This window comes from Theropithecus gelada, chromosome 7b, assembly GCF_003255815.1.
Source record: "Theropithecus gelada isolate Dixy chromosome 7b, Tgel_1.0, whole genome shotgun sequence".
Lineage (NCBI taxonomy): Eukaryota > Metazoa > Chordata > Mammalia > Primates > Cercopithecidae > Theropithecus > Theropithecus gelada.
Window position 1 is genome coordinate 82,843,008 of NC_037675.1, and position 20,090 is coordinate 82,863,097.

General features: G+C 39.8%; 1 protein-coding gene across 1 annotated transcript in view; it reads right to left on the reverse strand.

The window, feature by feature from the left end:
• Positions 1 to 5,965: 5,965 nt before the first annotated feature.
• The window catches only part of SEL1L (SEL1L, ERAD E3 ligase adaptor subunit), a 69,257-nt gene continuing 55,132 nt past the window's right edge, over positions 5,966 to 20,090 (reverse strand). Inside the window, exons 17-21 of the mRNA XM_025391861.1 lie at positions 19,288 to 19,453; positions 18,352 to 18,426; positions 16,894 to 17,066; positions 12,611 to 12,739; positions 5,966 to 10,208 (exon numbers count right to left, since the gene is read on the reverse strand). Of these exons, the coding sequence (XP_025247646.1) occupies positions 9,999 to 10,208; positions 12,611 to 12,739; positions 16,894 to 17,066; positions 18,352 to 18,426; positions 19,288 to 19,453 (753 nt within the window). The 3' untranslated portion in view covers positions 5,966 to 9,998. The remainder of the gene's footprint in view (positions 10,209 to 12,610; positions 12,740 to 16,893; positions 17,067 to 18,351; positions 18,427 to 19,287; positions 19,454 to 20,090) is intronic.

A 20,090-nucleotide genomic window follows, 5' to 3' on the forward strand; every position in this document is an offset into this window, starting at 1 on the left:
GTGAGGAGAATTGAAATAGGTATGATGAATACTGCTCACTCACGCACTCCCCCCTTAGTTCCATTAATCTTCATTAGCTCAGCTATTTCAGGTAAACGGATGTGGGAGTTCTCGTTCTAAATTTGTAGACCAACTGAGTTGGTAGCAGTTAAATGAGAAGCTCTTAAAAATTCCGATCAGGGAAGTAGCTTTGGTCTTGCCGAGCACCTGAAGGCCACTGTTTAGGGAGTCCTTGAAGGTAGGGCTGACATCTGATTTACTGTGTCGCCCTGTATTACCACAATTAATAGCCCAAGTTATACACAGAGAAGCGATCTAGAAGCAAGTCAAACACAGATGTTTTCCGTAACTGTTTACTAACTGTAAATGTGGCTGATACCATGGAGAAGAATGAATTTGTGATTGTGGCAGCCTCATCTGAAGAGGGCCACCATCGACTCCTTTCCTCCGTGGATGCCCAAGTCACTTCTCTGCTGGGAGGTGGAGTCTGTTTCTCCAACCAGCAACTCTTGAATCTGGGCTGGCCCAAGTGACTTATGGACCAATAGGATGCAGTCCTATTGGTCTGCATCCTATTAATGGTTGAGATTTCTGAGATTTTTTTCCCTCCTCCCCCTCCTCCCCCTCCTCCCCCTCCTCCCCCTCCTCCTCCTCCTCCCCCCTCCCTCTCTCCTCCCCCTCCCCCTCCCCCTCTCTTCCCCCTCCCCCGCCCCCTCCTCCTACTCCTCCTCGAGACAGTCTCCCTCTGTCGGTGGCGCAATCTTGGCTCACTGCTACCTCCACCTCCCGGGTTCACGCCATTCTTCTGCCTCAGCCTCCCGAGCAGCCGGGACTACAGGCGCCCGCCACCACGCCCGGCTAATTTTGTTGTATTTTTAGTAGAGACGGGGTTTCACCGTGTTAGCCTGGATGGTCTCGATCTCCTGACCTCGTGATCCACCCACCTCAGCCTCCCAAAGTGCTGGGATTACAGGCATGAGCCATCGCGCCTGGCCAATGGTTGAGATTTCTAAGTCTGGTCCTAAGAAGCCCCTCAGCACCATCTTGGCTCTTGGAGTGCTCTCTGAGGCAGTTTTGTCTACCCTGAGATCCCCACACGTGGAGACGGTGATGCTGGCCAGCCCAGCCTGGGCACCAGGCATGTGCGTGAAGGAGCATCCTAGATGTTCAGCTCCAGGTGTATGTCAAAAGAAAAAAGGCTGCGGTCCCAGCCACATGGCTCGTCAAACCATTCAAGCCATGCCACCTCACACTAGACGTGGTGGAACAGAGACAAGCCAATCCTGATGTGCTCTAGCTGTTTTTTTATGTCTTTACAACTGTAAAGCAGCAGCACATGCTAAGCACAAAACAGCACTTGTGAGCACGGACAAGGATGACGCGCACTTGGGAGAAACGTTGCTCATTCTGTTGTTACCCTTTCCTGTTCCTTATGGGCACTGCATTTATAACTCCACTGTAAACCTTACCATGCTGCATTAACGAGACAGCATAACATAACAGTTTACAACTTGGGTGCTTTTAGCCAAGACAGGTTTTTTTTTTGTTGTTGTTGTTTTTTTTTTTTCTTTTTTGAGACGGAGTCTCACTCTGTCCCCCAGGCTGGAGTGCAGTGGCACGATCTTGACTCACTGCAACCTCCGTCTCCCGGGTTCAAGCAATTCTCCTGCCTCAGCCTCCTGAGTATCTGGGATTACAGGCATGTGCCACCATACCCAACTAATTTTTGTATCTTTGGTAGAGACGGGGTTTTACCATATTGGCCAGGTTGGTCTCGAACTCCTGACCTCAGGTGATCCGCCTGCCTTGGTCTCCCAAAGTCCTGTGCTTACACGTGTGAGCCGCCATACCTGGCCCAGTTCTTTATTTGAATTCAAGTTTTATGACTAACACTAGCTGAGTGACCTTGAGCAAGTTGCTTAGCTTGTCCAAGCCTGTTTCCTCATGTGTTAAATGAGAATGACATGACTAGTACTGACATCCTGGAGTATTGAAGATTAAATTCAATAATGGATGTGAAACACTTAGCACCTGTCACATATTGTGGTGATGAAGACCTGCAGATGAAAACAGCCTCTTTCAATTCAGTCTTTCATTCATACTCATCTTTAAATTCATTTTACACTTCAGGGTCTGGAAGATAGTAGGTGATTAATAGAGGCTGGTGAATGAATGCCCAAATGAAACCTTATGTTATAAACTTTATTTTAAATTTTGAGACAGGGTCTCACTCTGTCACCCAGTTTGGAATGCAGTGGCATGATCTTGGCTCGCTGCAATTTCCACCTCCCAGGCCCAAGTGATACTCCCACCCCAGCCTCCCAACCTTCCAAGTAGCTGAGACTACAGGCATACACCATCATGCCCAGCAAATTTTTTTTTTTTTTGGTAGAGGCGGGGTTTCACCATGTTGCCTAGGCTGGTCTCAAACTCCTGACCTCAAGCGATCTGCCTGCCTCGGTCTCCCAATGTGTTGTGATCACAGGCGTGAGCCACTGCGCCTGACCCCTTATGTATAAACTTTAATATTGACCTCTTTAGCATAAACTTTGTTTGTAAATTATTTGGAGTCAACCATTTTAGGACAGTGGAATGTTGTCATTTCCACCAGGAAGCCTTGTAAAGTGTCTGGTGTCAGTGGAATAAAAAGTCAATTTGGTTTCTTTTGGCACTTAAGACCTCCCACAGCTGGACAGGACCTTAAGGACCATCCCCACCCAGTCTCTTGATGCCTATGAGAACCCTGTCCAGCAAATCACTTGTCTGGGGCCACCCACCCAGTGTGAGGACTCGACTGCAGTCCAGAACTTTCTCGCTATGGCATCCTTCCCGTTTTCCTTTGCATTTTAGGGCCATTCAGTGGGGCTAGGACTGACCATCACTAATCTCTTTTGTGAAGGGATTGGGCAACTCAGGAGAACCCATGCGAGGATCAAATGGTTGGTTGTGTCTCAATCTCTTTTCCTTTTTTTGAGACGGATTCGTGCTGTTACCCAGGCTGGAGTGCAGTGGTGTGATCTTGACTCACTGCAACCTCCACTTCCTGGGTTCAAGCCATTCTCCTGCCTCATCCTCCCAAGTAGCTGAGATTACAGGTGCACACCACCATGCCCAGCTAATTTTTGTATTTTTAGTAGAGAGGGGATTTCACCATGTTGGCCAGGCTGGTCTCGAACTCCTGACCTCGTAATCCACCTGCCTCCGCCTCCCAAACTGCTGGGATTACAGGCGTGAGCCACCACACCTGGCCATGGACCTTTCCCTTATGCCTCTATCTGATCTGTCATAATGGCCTGCACTGAAATGGTGACTCACAATTAAAAAGCCCCTTTAAGGAGTGGCAACAGGTCAGATGAGATGGAGTTTCATTTCTCTGTAGTAAAGTTTGGGTTTCATCTCTGTTCATGGGTTTCTCCTCTGTTTAACTGCTCTAAGGCACAAATGTGCTCTCTTAACTTACTGTACTGTGTTGAGACTCAACAGATTCTTTGGTTTAGCTAACGTGAGAACACAAAACAACAGTCTAGTTATGAGGCTTTAACTAATTTTCAGTCTCAAATGAGTGATGAAATACACATACCAATTACACAAACTTAAGGCTTCAATTACTTTTTCCTCCTTTTGAAAAAATAAAGGCCCAGTGTGGGTGCTTTAACCTCAGCACATACTTCAGCTAGGGTCCAAAGATGGCTACAAGGAAAATACCCTGCTCTTCTCAGCTCTCGCAGTCCTGGAAGTACATTTCCATGCACTGAAAGATGTAAGACGGGCTGGGTATGGTGGCTCACACCTGTAATCCCAGCACTTTGGGAGTGGGAGGATTGCTTGAGCCCAGAAGTTTGAGACCAGCCTGGGAAACATAGGGAGACCCTGTTTCTACAAAAAAATTAAAGAATAGCTGGCTGTGGTGGCACACGCTAGTAGTCCCAGCTATGCAGGAGGCTGGGGTGGGAGAATTGCTTGAGCCCAGGAGTTTTGAGGCTGCAGTGGGCTCTAATTGAGCCACTGCACTCAGCCTGGACAACAAAGCGAGACCCTGTCTCAAAAGAAAAAAAAAAAAAAAAAAAAAAAGAAAAGAGGTTTAAGACGCTACCAGCCACAGAACATTGTCCAAATGGTAGGTAAAAGAAAATACACGTACAGGTTGGAGAAATTCAAGTAAATTCTTCTTTTAGTACTTAAGGGAAACAAAATCAGCTGGAAGGCTCCCCAACTCCTCACCACCATGCACTCACACACACGCGCAGCCAGCGTTAGTCTCTACTCACTTCAGGACATTGCATTTAGAACAAAAAATGTTCAATTAATCAAATTTTCCTAAGAAAAGCATCTACGGGCATAGCCACAGAGGAAGGGTGAGGAAACGCAGGTGTGCAAACTCTTGAAACCCACAGCTGTGCTTTCACATCCTGAAATAAATCTGTTTCCAAGAACAGAGGTTTCTGTTGCCCACATTTAAATCTTGAATCGTGTAAAACTCAATGACATACTCATGTTCGAAGTGAGCATCCTTACATGGGATACCTGAATCTCTTATCTCCCAAGACTTATGGACATTCTTTCCAAGTCTGAGAGGTGAATTAATGAGGTTATACTGGGCGGTAGAGAGGAGGCAAAGGGCAACCCGATTGAGCAGCAACAAATTATATGAACATTCCAAATTCAGTTAACCACATTCCACTCACACGAGAAAAAATTGTGCAGTTTTTAGAAATGGGATTTAATATACAATTCAGCATTAACGTTGTTTAAAAGAAATTAACCCAGATAAAAAGAATTTGGCCTCTAGGGAAAATCAGAGTTCTACTCAAATTCTAATACCAATAATAAACTACTAGGGTGGTGAAGTTTCAGAATCTAATGAAAAGCTTGTTCAATTTGATGGCGAAGTACTGGCGTGACATGAGAAGGAATGTACAAAGCCCGTTACACAGCAGTACCTCCTTTTGAACTGATAGGTTCTAATGCTTTTTCTTATTCATAGAAAAATACCCAAAAAGTAAAAAATTTCCTTTTTTTTCATAGTTCCTACTACAAAAATTCTGATTTTTTTTTACTTGCATCTAATTTGTGTATCTGCTGTAACTTAATGTAAGTATACTTCTAAGCTGGTATAACCAACCTAAATTAGCATCATAAAGGAAGTTAGGAAAGAGGCTGTAGCTCATCAAGTTGCAGCCAGTGAAGATGGAGGACGTTCTAATGACTTGTCAGAAAGAGGCCAAGTGGTGAACAGGTATTGCCCCAGGTTGGATGGTCACCTGCTGGTGTTAAGGCTCCGACATCCGACTTCCCCTACAACTTTTAGGTCAGTCAAGGTCATCTGGGGTCACTGACTGTGCTGCCACAAGTAAAATTTGAGATTTGACATCTCAGTTGCCACAATTTGCACCATACAGGCTTTTTATCCAAGACCTAATGCTTCTAAGCTGGAACATTTTACCTCAGGTACCTCTTTGAGTTGCCTGCTGGGAAGCTGGGGGCCAAATTTGTAGCCCACTTCCAGCTGCATTTTGTGTACATGTTCACTCTTGATTTAGTATTTTTTCATTTCTCCTTTACTCAGAACATATTTAGTCTAAATAAATGTTATTGTGTTGTACGTGTCTCTTAAAAATTTCCTGGCACAAGGCAATGCATAAACAAACTTTAGATAAATTATATTATCATCAGGCTAGAGTGAATCATGCTTACTACATATCACAGGCCGCTTCAGGGCAAAGATGATCGAAGATTGAAAAGATAATCACATTTCTTAGCATATTCATGCTCTCCCTAGGGCAGTATTGGACTTGTAAAACTCTGAATTTCAGGAGTTTAAAATGAAACATGAATTCAAATTGCCCCAAATGAATGTTTTCAGAAGCTTCTGAATTTCCAAAAAACATTTAAAAATTGAATCATTCAGCTTAAGAAAAGTCTGTCTGGAAAGACGCCTGGTTGTGGTATATGACAGCATACAGGATAACCAGAGGTGGGATCTTTATTTCACAAGTTTCAAGATACAGTACAAAACGAATCTGTACATCTCTCTATTAACAGGGTTTGTTTGTTTACACAATTATATTACACTTCACCAACCTTTATACTGCATTTCATTAAATACAAAATACATTTACAAAAAGAGTCTACCATGGTGTTCCTTCACAATGCCAGCTTAAGGTCTTTTAAAACTTCCTTTTCTACATATTTATAGTGGTTATATCTTGATTATATCAACATTATGAGTTTTATGAGTTTATTTTTTAATCAGAGAGAATAGTGTCAGCCTGTTTCTCAGACCAAATAGGAAAAACAGCATGTGAGGTGATTCCCTGCACATAACCAAGGAATCCTTTTCATGCACACATCGGACTTTTACTTGTGCAAACAGTCACTTTAACATACAAATCATCTTTCCTTGGGATCGTTTTAAATTTTCTTGAAATACCAAGTGGGTGGAGAAATATAGCTTCTTTTCAATGAATACCACAAATTTAAAATCCAGATCGTGCCTCAGGCATTCAGGAGTGTTATATTTTCATTTATATTTGAGAGCGATGACCGATGAAAAATATTTGCATGAAAATAGAAATTTTCTTTTGTTCTAATCATTTATTATATACTTCTAGTCATAATAATGTGTAATATATATACATATGAGATTCACTTTCAAAACAAGTATCAGCTGTCACTGAAACAAATATAACCCTGCTTGTCTTGGCAGGTAAAGGGGCTGTTTCCATGACACATCTTGTTTTGAAATGCGCATGTTAAATGTTAGTCCGAACCTCTGTAAAGGAAGTTTTTGCATATGTAGTTGAGACATTAATGCACATGCTACCCACATAAAGAATTGTGTTTTTCACCTATAGGCCTGCATGCATACTTCCAAACACTGAAAAATGAACATGAGGATAAAAGAAGGGAGAGAAAGACAAAGCAAAAAAAAAAAAAAATCCTATATATATATATTAATGAAATACTTAAGTTTCCTGGAGGCATCAACGGCTCTTTAAATAAATCATCAGATCATCACCAGATCACTGGCAGGGGTTTCCAAAACTTCCCAATAGTACAGAGACAAAATGGCTTAGTGGTAAGACTCTCACATGTAAGGTAAAAATTAACCTAATATGCAGAAAAGTAACAAATCCTTAGGAGTATCAAGATTAATAATTTATAAATTAATCTAAGTGCTAAATAATAAATTTTGAAAAGAAGTCATCTTTGATTTAGTTTTTTTTTTTTTTTGCCATTGACTACAAATCAAAAATAAGCCTCACCTAGAAAACAGAAACTGAAACTTCAAACAGAGAGAGAGAGAGGAAAAAATAAACCCACCAATGCTACCTCTGTAAAATAAAATAGAAGCAAAATTAATAGTTTCAAGACAGTCGGCTAACCAACAAACCAAATGCATAAGAGAATACTAAACAGGGTATTACTGTCATCACGCTCGAAGGCAGGAAGACAGACTACAAAAGGTCTTAGGAGAGATGGGCTACCGTGGACAAATGAAGCCACACTCTATCTGTTAAGTCTAAATTCTAACATTAAAACTCCTGAATCCTGAGTTAGTTTAATGTCACTGACATTAACTAGCTTTAGTTACTGTCATTTTATTCAAATGGATGCCATTTGATTAGGTAAGTATTGAGCATTATTTTAGGAGAAAAACCAAACCCAACTCCTATTTGCTTAGGTACCATGTCCCATGAACACAAAAGAAGAAGAGAGCAAAGTATTTTTGAGACAGTCTTTAAGTGAAGCCATAAGAACTAAGTTATTTGAAAGATACCATTCACAAACTGCTGGCAGCAAATGACCCAGGGTAAAACAAAGTGGAAACAAGCCAAGAAAAGGAAATTCAGAACATTAACAATAAAAAAAGGCAAGTGGTAAACTAATAAGAAGTGGGTTATCATATGAAGAACGAGACTGCACTTTCCCATCCAGCCTTAGGTGGCACACACTGTTTTAAGACATGTTTTCTCAAAGCATGTACTCGATGGAGGAAAGGAAAGTTAGATATAAAAATCTTGCTGAAAGAAAAATGAGGGTGGACAGCAGAAGAAAAAAGTGAAAGTTGGTAGTCATCTTGGGTGGTTTTTCAACTTTTAAATAAATTATAACAGTTCTTTTTAAAGGAAGTGTGGCTGCTACCATGGATTACACTTATTTTGAAGCGGGGAGAAGGGGCCGTGGTACAGACACCAAAGTAATGTACCAACTGAACTCAAATCTCTACGTGTAAGCAACCAAACAAGTCTTAGTATTTACAAGAGCTGCCTAAAGCAACATTACACTTAGTGGGGGTAGATTTCCTACCTTTCACAGATATGCTTTCATACATATGGTTCTCTTGGTGACCAACTCTTCGAATTTGGAAGCAATTATCTGGGAGGAAAGTTTTGCTTACCAGGTTTCCCATGATTCTCTAAACACAAAAAAGGTATACAACTTCACATTTAAAAGCCTTCATGTTCATTATAGACTAGTTAAATCTAGTTCTAACTACTACCCCAACTTCAAAAATCAAAGCAGTACACCTCTACAAGCAATAAACTTTTCAAGTTTTCTGGCAGATGAGGGATTCTGGGAAAAAAGCATGAAGGTTAGTATAAACAGACTGACATCAGTAGGCATAGAAAACCCGCTCAGATACAAATGCAGTCTCAGACAAGATACAGGCTGGTGAACACCACCATCTGACAATAAAATGAAATACAAATTCAGTTTAAGCTTTAATTCCTTCACGTGTGTGATTATGTGAACCTCTTCAGTTTTTTTCCCATACTATTTACCCAGACAATCCTGAAAATCAAGTAGCCTTGATTTTCCTAATGTTAGTAGTGAGAAAATGGTGACTATGATAGCTAAGCAGTGGCTGGCTTTCTATTATAATATAAAACTATCAGAAATAAAAAGATACCTGAAGAGTACAGAACAATATAGACAGGTTTTGGCTTTCATCAACCACTGAGTTTAATCCATCTTCGATTCTCTGAGTTTTAGTATTATAATAGTAGTCACTGTAAGCCATACCCTGGCAATGATATTTCATATTTAAAGAATTCAGGAAGGTGATGTGTTCTTTGTGCAAAAAGAAATGCCAAGTAAAATAAATCCTGGGAACAAATGCTTCAACTTTAGGAAAAGTGTGTCTGTGTCTGTGATCGTGGTACCTCAACCAGAGTTCGTTTTGTTTTCTAATTTCTCCCACTTAGTCCATCCTCTGGCTTCTGGATCAAGGCTCTGTATATTCAAAACAAACAAGCAAATTACAGAGTAGGTGGGGCAAATTCTCGTTAGCGCAAGGAGTCAGTTCACAAGGCTTTGCATATGTATATTCCATTCCAAAAAGTAAAGCTCACAAAAAGCTTCTTAACAAGGCCTTTCAGTCTTTGAAGGAGAGGAGTATGGTATACCGTATGATGATCACCAATAAGAAACCGCCCAACCTTCCCTTTTAAAATAATGAATATGCTGAATAAATCTAATTGCATGTGGACTGGTAAGAGTTTCTCAGTTGTCGCAGTTTCCAAAAACTTAAAAGGCAAGTTCTATTTTCAGACTTTCGAACACATTTAAATTTGCAACTAACTGGGTTTTCCTTTTTACACTGATCAGTTTTTAGTGTCGATGCACAATACCTTAAAGATGGTTGACATTAAGAACTTATGCACACTGAAATCATGACCAAAAGGATCCAAGAGAGATAGCTGGATACAGTAGACGTTACTTTGAGTGTCTCACATATGTTTCCAGAAAAGAAAAAAGAAAGCCACTGAGAGTTGTTATTCCATATGGCACTGAAACAAACATTCAGCTTAGTTTAGGTAAGAGTTACTTATCCCTGAAAATAAAGGCATCAGATTCTAAGCAGCTTTAGGAGTTCAATGCTTCCTTGTGCCGTGCCTCTTCCGGGAGGTGACCACTGATCCAAGGTCAAATGCAAGTGTTCCCAGCAGATAACTTCCTTTGCCGTCACTGATCAAGGCTGGACCCAGTGGCTGTTACTGTGGTGGCTGCTGCTCTGGTGGCGCCTCTTGCTGGGGTGGAGCTGGCCGTGGCCCTGGAGGCCTGGGTGCAGGCAAGTCTTGGTGCTGCCTTTGTCTGTAAGCTATGACTGTTCCCAACAGCAGCGCAATGATGGTCATGAGGTAAAGGTCCCACTCAGGTCCCAAAAGCTGGTCCATATCAAGTTGGGTGAACATATCCCGAATCTTAATGAAAATAATATAGAAACCATTATTATCACTAAAATGTCAGGCAAGGAACAGGGAAAGTTACATCACCAGAGGTAAGTACAGAAACTAAAATAATTGGTTTTAAAAATGTTTTGCAATGCGTGTGTATGTTTACAAGGGTTTTAAAAGCCTTCAACTGAAGCTCAAAATAATGTGTCTGAGGAATTAAGCTATTAATGTATAACAGCTGACATTTAATATAAAATGTTTGACAGTGTTCTTTCCATCAGTAATCCAATACACTAATTTTAATCATTTTTCACAGAAAATATTTGAAAACAAACACAGGGGCTCACACCTTGTAATCCCAGCACTTTGGGAGGCTGAGGTGAGTGTATCACTTGAGGCCAGGAGCTCGAGACCAGCCTGGCCAACATGGCAAAATCCCGTTTCTACTAAAAATACAAAAATTAACCAGGCATGGTAGCGGGAGTCTATAATCCCAGCTATTTGGGAGGCTGAGGCACAAGAAATGCTTGAACCCCGGAGGTGGAGGTTGCAGTGAGCTGAGATTGTGCCATTGCACTCCAGCCTGGGCGACAGAACGAGACTCTGTCTCAAAAAAAAAAAAAAAAAAAAAGAAAAAAACAGTGGCGAGCCAAGGGGAGAAATTAGTATCTTGGCACAGCGGATCTACTGGCAGTGACAGCACACCAGCTGGAAAGCTCTGTTCCATGACAGTGGGGCCACTTCACTGTTCTCCATGTAATTGAAAATAGCAGCAATTCAACCATTTAATAGCTGAATAAATAATGCTTCTCAATTAGGATTTAACTAAAACACAAAATATTTAACATCTGAATTGCAACCTGAAAGTTACATCCTTAGGCTATGATATTTTAATTGTTTTAATATCACTTATTTCTGACACTTTCTGACTTCTATTATACTTACCCATTAAGATAGTAAATATGGGGTATAATTTTTAAAATAAAATTACATTTGAAGTATCTGTATAACACATTTGTAGGTACAAGTGCTAAATTTTTCTGGAAAAAAATGACAAGAAACCACTAATTGTGTTCTCTGGGGAAGAATCTGGGATGGGAGATCTGTGGTCTTCTGTACTGTTTGACTTTCTTACGATCACTACTTATTAGTCTTGTACTCTCTTTTTCTTTTTTGTTGGAATAGCTAGGTGGTAGGATTATGGGGCGTTTTTACTGTCTTCTTTATACTTCTATATTAACACAAATAGCAAAGATATAATATACCCAGTACAGCATATTGTAAGATGAAGTCCTAGACCATAACCAACAGTGAGTAATAAAAACTGTGAGAGAGAAGGGTCTGCAATGGTACTGAGAAAGAAAGAGGAGGCTGCCACATGATTGGCTTTTTAATGAAAGGAACACAGATTGTTTCAGTTGGCAGTGGTTACAGCACACCTGACTCACGCTACCATGCAATTAATATATAAGTGACTGGGAGGCCAGAGTCCCACAAGACCAGTGCTCTGGAGCCCTACTGTGGAGGACTTCAGGTGCATGAACTAGACAAGTCCATTTCTTTTCACTGATGCTGGAGCAGCATGGACTACATTTATACCTGTGACAGACATGAGGGAAAGCCCGTTCTTGAATCTAATACTGAAAGCCATTAACAAAAGGGTGAATCACCACCCTTTTCTGGTCCTGAAGAAACCTCTCTTGTCCTGAATAAGCCTGTGTTAGAAACAAGGGCTCTGAACATCTTAGGGCTTTCAGAGTGAAATGCTGCACCAGTTAATCCATTCTAGGAACTACAGTACTAGAAACAAAATATAAAGCTGGCAGAACCCAAGAGTACCTACATACCAGTATTGCCAACTAAAGTTGGTAATTTTGAAGAAAATGGGTAACCCACTTCCTATATAGGTTCTTCCATTAGCCTATTTAAATAATTTACGCTACTTTTAGAGAAGAAAATTCGGGTGGTGTTTTCAACTTAATGTTTCACTATCAGAAGAATCTGAAGTACAACAACCTGGGCAGGTTCTCAGGTTCTTTTTTCCTTTTTTTTTTTTTTCTTTTTCTTTTTAAGGGACTCGTTTGAATCACTGCCAGGCGGTCATCTGATTTAACGTTTACTGAATTAAATACTGTTTCAAACTGCCGTTAGTCTCAGTTTTCCCTAAACCAGAAAACATCTGCCTCCATGAAAAATGCTTTAGCGTTAGGAAGTGTCAAACGCTATCTAAAAACTGCAGTAGCTGCTTTGTGCCTGCATTTATCCCTCCCCTGATAAGGTACTCTGGTACCTGAGCCGAGGGGAAGAAGGGAACACACCTGATACCTGCAGGACACTCTTCCCTGTGCTTCTCAACTTTTGAAAAACAAACCTCCAGGACAGACCTTCCATCATTTATATTTTAATGAAAAGCGGCATGGACCACTTACGTTTGTTTCCCGTATGTACTGCAAGAAATAGACAACGCCCAATTTGCAGAGGGCTAGGAAGACTGGAACTTGTGCGTCTGGGCTGGCTTCAGCTGCCATGTCATAAAAACGTTTTGCGAGGTGAATATCCTATAACATAGGTAAGAAACAAAAATGCATTTTCTTGTCAAAATAAGTAAAAATATTTAGTGAACATATTAGACAAATTTATTTTACCTTTGAGGTTTTCATTTTAAAATGAGTTTCCCTCACCTAAAGAAAAATGCCAAGCTTCACTTGGGTAAAATTCGTTTAATTATCTAACTGCTTAATATTGAAAAACTTAATTAAAAAACTCATTTTCCCCCAACATAATATCTCATTTGCTGTGTAGATATGCTGGATACAGCCATGTATCTATGCATTAGCACTGTTAACCTAGAGATTTCCAAGGGTGACCTCTGAAACTCACACTAATTTTTTGCTACTGAAAACTTCAATCAGTGTTAGCAACGTCTGGTTTCAGTTTGGGACAGTGATCTTCAAAGTGGGGTAGAGACACTCAAGATTTTACAACAAAGGCCAGGCCGGATGGCTCATTCCTGTAATCCTAACACTTAGGGAGGGTGAGGCAGGAGGATCACTTGAGGCCAGGAGTTCAAGACCAACCTGGGCAACATAGTGAAACTGTCTCTACAAAAAAATAAGCCAAATTAGCTGGGTGTGGTGGCGCCTGCCTGTAGTCCTAGCTACTTGGGAGGCTGAGGTGGGAGGATCACTTGAACCCAGGAGGCGGAGGTTGCAGTGGGCTGATATGGTGCCACTGAACTCCAGTCTGGGTGACAGACCCTGTCTCCAAAAAAAGAAAAAGATTTACCAAGAGGTACTGGCATGGACATGTTAAGGGACTCCGTTCTGCAGTTCTGCAGCTTCCATATGTGCTTTTTCCTGAAAGGGATCTGCTGAGAATAGGCCTGTGTGCACAGCAATGTTTCTCTGCAAAAAAGGAGGCACAGCCCTTATCTACCCCACTCTTTCCTCAAGTGCATTGCCTTGGGGTGTAAAAACCTCAGGGGCTACCACCAGAAGAGATGCCTTGAAATACTGGTTCTGGAGAAGGCTCCTTTATCGACTAATTATAAACCCTTATTAGGGGATCTTGTGTTTCCCTGTGTTAGATCTTTCTGTAAGGGGTGAAACCAGTCATTCTTAATTTTGGCCCAGGTGGAGTATTCTGAATTCAGACATGTAATAGAATGGGATGGTGGGAATTTTCACTTAAAAATCTCACTTCTACTCCCTATTATCAAAGAATACCAAACTCTTAAAGAATTCCATGAGACATGAGGAAGAAAGGTTAAAGACCAAAAATGACTCCCCCTGCCAACATATTTAAATACAAGCAGTTATTTTCACCTATTCCTTATTCTTGTCCTTAGGGTGTGTCATTATTTAAAAAGAAGAGCATCTTCAAATAATGGTAACAGTATGGTTAGTGTCTGAGTTTTTAGAAAAATATAACTCAAATGGTTTTTTGGACTGCTGTATTTTTCAAGATCATGGATCAAACTTCCTGTGATTCATACACTGGATGATTCACTGGGGCAATTAAATAGATTCACTAGTGTGTAATTAAAACTTATCAAATAATATGATTTTTTTCAATTACAGTCAATCCTCATATTTAATATTTTCCTAACTATATTAAATGGGGGATTGCTTTTAGTAGCATGAATATTTTAAACCTCAAAAGAAAAAAAATACAAAAGGTGATCACGATGTCTTATAAAAAAAAGTAATGGAACCGGGTGCGGTGGCTCACGCTTGTAATCCCAGCACTTTGGGAGGCCGAGGCAGGTGACTCATGAGGTCAGAAGTTCGAGACCAGCCTGGCCAAGATGGTGAAACCCCATCCCTACTAAAAATACAAACATTAGCTGGGCGTGAGGGCAGGCGCCTATAATCCCAGCTATTCGGGAGACTGAGACAGGAGAATAGCTTGAACCCAGGAGGCGGAGGTTGCAGTGAGCCAAGATCGCACCACTGCACTCCAGCCTGGGCGACAGAGTGAGACTCCATCTCAAAAAAAAAAAAAAAAAGTAATGGAGTTACTGATTTTTATACATGATTATTTATTTTCATACATGATTATTTATTCTCAAAAGCTAAACAAAAGTTCCCTCCCCCTACTCTTATCAACGGAATACTATGCCTTTTATCATATTCTTTATTCACAAGAATTTCTATTATTAGTTATACATTGTATTACAAATTAAATTAGAAGAGCACATTAATTTTCTTGTTTTATAACCTATTATAAAAACAAGAGTAGTTATATCATTTTAATCTTGACTACAGTCAGTAAATTATTACTAGATGTACTCCATGAAAGCTATAACTTACATGTGATTTTTATATTAGTCTTGTTAAACCTCACTCGATTTAAAAATAAAGTCAGCTGGGTGCAGTGGCTCATACTTGCAATCCCAGCACTTTTGGAGGCCAAGGCGCTTGAGTCCCCAGGGGTTTGAGACAAGCCTAAGCAACACAGTGGTACCCCATCTCCATTTAAAAAAAAAAAGACAAAAACCCATCAGCCTTTCTGATAGAAGCTAAGTCTAATTTGGGACACTGGATGACTGGGTTTGACAATAAAGAGAGGCTTTAATTACTACATTAAGTGGCAGAGATCTTCCAGAAGTTGAATGTACTGAGTTTGCTGCTCCTAAGCCTTGACTGAACTATACGTAAGTATCTAATTTTAGTAATATTCTAAATATTAAGGTAAGTTTAAAATATAAACATTTACATACTAATTAAAATAAAACATCCAAATGTGAACAAAGCAGCAGCATTTTGTCAAGAAAATACTGCATTAGCAAAAAATGAACTTAACTTTCCCTCAATCCTTAAGCAGAGTTAGGTCAACAAAGGGCCTCTAAGTGACACAGGAAGGAGTATAATTAACAGCCCATTTCATAAGTCTTGGTAAAGCCTTTTGTACTCTTCCTAGAAATTGAGAAAAGTGAAAGGCGCCAGTGTCAGGGAACGCATGTTTTCACAAGTCTCTCGTTTCCAATTCTTTGCTTTCGACACAACTGAAGAGGGACCTATCAAGTGGTCAGGGGATTGATCATTAAAAATAATTTCTAATGACAAGTGACTCTGATTTTTGGCATCTAACTCTTAAGGCAGTTTGAAGAATTAAGTGACCACGCTATAGTGAAACTCTTCCCATTTTTCATGTACATATTTATATGAATGACATTCTAGTGATACATTTTAAAAAATGAAAAACAGAATTAATGCGAAATCTCAATTTTTAACAAATACTCTATCTCATTAAAAGATGCATTTTCAATTAACAATACAAAAAGCAAAGTTTTATCAAAATGTATTTTGTAGATCTGACCAACAATGTATTAACTGACCAACTGTGACTAGTAATATCTCATGAATTTTTCTTAACACTTAGATCACTGGTAAAAAAATTCAAAATGAATTTATACACTTGTTTGTTTCAGATAAGTATGATAGAGTAATCAATAAAAGACCTAAGCATTAAAAACAATATATTAGTATTACATTCTACAGAAGTCGTGGTAGAAAACATAAATTTAGGGAAACAGGAAAAGATATAACTTTCAATTAAAAAACTTGCTTGTATATTTCTAAAACATTAATAATGGTGGGTGAGTATTCAATTATTATTATTTAGAGTCTACTGGATATTTTAAGGGTAACTAACTTTATTTAAAAATGTTAATGATTAAAATAGCTAGAATTTAGACCCTTTGAAACTTAAGAAAAAACTGAAATGCCAACTTAAAAGTGTACAAGGGGGTCTGTAGTTTTTCCAATTTCTTTTGAGGGCACACAGGCAAAACCTTAAGTCATGAGTCCAGAGAATGTCAGACTTCATTAGGAAAGTATAAGAATCAGAAATAAATTTATCATAATGCATTTAATTCATTTCAAAATAATTTGAAAAGAATAGAATTTGGCTGAAGACGGACAGATAGTTTCTCAAACAAGTAGTTATCAGCAGAGGCAGCACTGCACTTCCATTTTCATCAGTCTGTCTTCAGCTTAATCCCTAAATAAAATGGCGTGGATAGTAGTATCTGTGGGTGCTGGAAGATGAGAGATGGAAGCACAGTCTTCTGAAATATTACAAATCAGGCCCATAATTTAGTGGCCTGAAATCCAACTGAATGTCAAGGAAAGTCTATTTTCTATTCAAATGCAAGTGTTTCCCCCAATCACAATTATATGATTCAAACATGTTTGGAAGCCACACTCACCTGTTTAATGCCCAGTCCTTTCTCATGCATGTATCCCAGATTAAACATAGCTTGTGCACTGTGTTGCTGCTCAGAAGCCAGACGGTAATGAATAAATGCAGTTTCATAATCGACATCGGTGCCAAATCCATAGAAATGATAGTCTCCGAGCTTAATTCTAGCCACAGTATAGCCTTAAACAAAAGTTAAATGCAGAACTGCCAATAAATAAAGTATGTTTAAAACAGACCAAACTTTTTTCTCCTCCTGTTAACATGCTTACATAAAACAAATAATTTTAATTCGTAGTACACAAACTTTGTAACAAATCCTTTCAGCCAAGTTATAAAGTCCGGTAAAAATTTAAACTAGAAGTGTAGCTCTTCTGCAGAAGGCTTTGGAATAGAGAGAGGTAAAACCAAGTTGGTGTGTGTGTTGGGGGACAGGTTTAATATCCCTAATTCAAAAATCTGAAATGCTCCAAAACCTGAAACTTGACATTCAAAGGTCATGCTCAAAAGGTAACGCTCACTGGAGCATTTCAGATTTCAGATTAAGGATGCTCAAACAATATATATGCGCAAATATTCCCAACACACACACACAAATACAAAAACATCCGAAATCTGAAACACTCTGGTCCTAAGCATTTCAGATAAGAGATACTCAACCCGTACTCCCTTCTTTCACAAACACTCCTATGTAAATGATCAGGCTCTACTTTATCATGTCACTTACATTTTAAAATAGTCCAGACTAACCATTTAGGCTTGGAGAAGGAACAAGCAGAGAATGTTGAGAGGAACATGTTCAAAAGAAATATTCAAAAGAAAAAGAGGAAAAAGTCTCTTAGGTTTCAGACTAATATTCTATCATATATTCTATTTAATTCCTGTTTCACACAGTATACTGGCCTCAAACTACAAACCAAAGAGTGAATCATAGCTTGACGGAAATGTGTTGTACAAAGACTTTACAACCCAATTTAGAAACTCTGGCTCTGAGAAACTTCTATGTTAAGAATAAATAAGAATAATATGCAAACAAATGAAGTCACAGTATCTCTGCTTAATTATTTTATTTTTTTGAGATGGAGTCTCATTCTGTCACCCAGGCTGGAGTGCAGTGGTGCGATCTTGGCTCACTATAACCTCTGTCTCCCAGGTTCAAGCGATTCTCCTGCCTCAGCCTCCTGAGTAGCTGGGATTAGAGACGCCTGCCACCATGCCCGGCTAATTCTTTTGTTTTTTTAATAGAGTTAGGGTTTCACTATGCTGGCCAGGCTGGTTTCGAACTCCTGACCTCAAGTGATCCTCCTGCCTTGGCCTCCCAAAGTGCCAGGCTTACAGGCGTGAGCCATCGTGCCCGGCTTCTGCTCAATTTAAAGGAGATGAATGGCATGGTTTAATATTCTCATGGGAGATAAACAACACAGGGAGGTCCCTGGGTGAAACTTTTATCCTAGAATTAATCACTCACCTTGAGAGGCAGCCCTGTTCCAATGTAGCAAAGCTCTGGGATAAGTTTCATTCTCACCTACAATGGTTGCTTCTCCTACAGGAAAAGAAACGAAATACAAATCAGGCATTTAAGAAAAGGCACTAGACTTAATTTTCATTTGCAAAGTAGGGAGGACAGGTGAAGCATAAGTTAAAGAAGAATTAGGATATAAGAATTAAAGGCCGGGCGCGGTGGCTCAAGCCTGTAATCCCAGCACTTTGGGAGGCCGAGATGGGCGGATCACGAGGTCAGGAGATCGAGACCATCCTGGCGAACACAGTGAAACCCCGTCTCTACTAAGAAATACAAAAAATAGCCGGGCGAGATGGCGGGCGCCTGTAGTCCCAGCTACTCGTGAGGCTGAGGCCGGAGAATGGCGTGAACCCGGGAGGCGGAGCCTGCAGTGAGCTGAGATCCGGCCACTGCACTCCAGCCTGGGCTACAGAGCGAGACTCCGTCTCAAAAAAAAAAAAAAAAAAAAAAAGAATTAAAACAAATGCTGAAATTAGACAATTACTGAACTAAAATAGTGAGTTCAAAGCAATCATCGGATGCAAGAGCGCACTACTTTGTGAAACATGTTTTATCTATAGAACCAATCATGAGACTATTGAGCCACTTTTCTACACAGTGTTGGGAAAATGGCGTTTTTGTATCCACTGTATTTTGAAAAATATATTTAATCAAAGGGCTTAATTTTAAAATGAATGTCAAATCCATTCTACAGTCAACTCTGGTTATAAAACTAACTTTGATGGCTAAAGTAAAATATTAATAACTTAAGCATGTGTGTTCAGTTCCAGTTATAATAATAAAGAATGTTTCCTAGTAGCTTTTCTGTTTGAACAGATTAAACAGCTCACTGGTGTGAACTCGTGCATTCTAAACCTAAGGTAGGAGTAAAATGAACCTTACTCTGATCAAGAATGAAGGCTGCATTGCTTTGTGCCACTTCGTAGCCCTGTTCAGCCAGGAGGAGGTACTGGATCACTGCAGCATTGTAATCACCATCTTTATAGCTGTTATAGGCAGTCATAAGCCTTTCAGACCAACGGCCTCGTTCACATACATTCTTAAACAACTGTGTGAGGTGGGGGAAAAAAAAATCAGTAAAAGAAAATAAGAACGATATACCAGAAAATCACTTATGCACTTTGGCTACAGATAACTATTAAGCTTGCTCTTTCAATTTCTGGCAGCTTTCTTGAATAGACATAAAAGTTTGAGATACTTTAAAGTTTTCATTTACTCTTTAGAAGTCAATGGGTTTATAAAAAAATAACAGTACACAATTATTGTACTACAAAAATTACCATTTACTCTGCCCAGGTACTGTTCTAACGGTTTATGTGTATTATGATTCTTAATCCTCCCATGAGGTTCATGAGGGGCCACCCTATGACATAAGTCCTGTCAACAGCCCCATTTGACAAGTGAGTGAACTAAAGTACAGAGATTTAGAAACTTTGCCAAGCATTTATCAATGTCACTTTAAAGTGCCAGGTCTAAGAAAGAGCTAAGAGGAAAATTTCCAATTAGGAGATATTAGCATTCCTTTTTGGAACATTCATTCAACTTTTTCTTTCTTTCCTTTTTTTTTTAAGTGATAGGCTCTTTCTATGTTGTCCAGGTTGGTCTCGAACTCCTGGGCTCAAGCCATCATCCACCTCAACCTCCTAAGTAGCCGGGACTACAGGCACGTGCCACTGTGCCCAGCT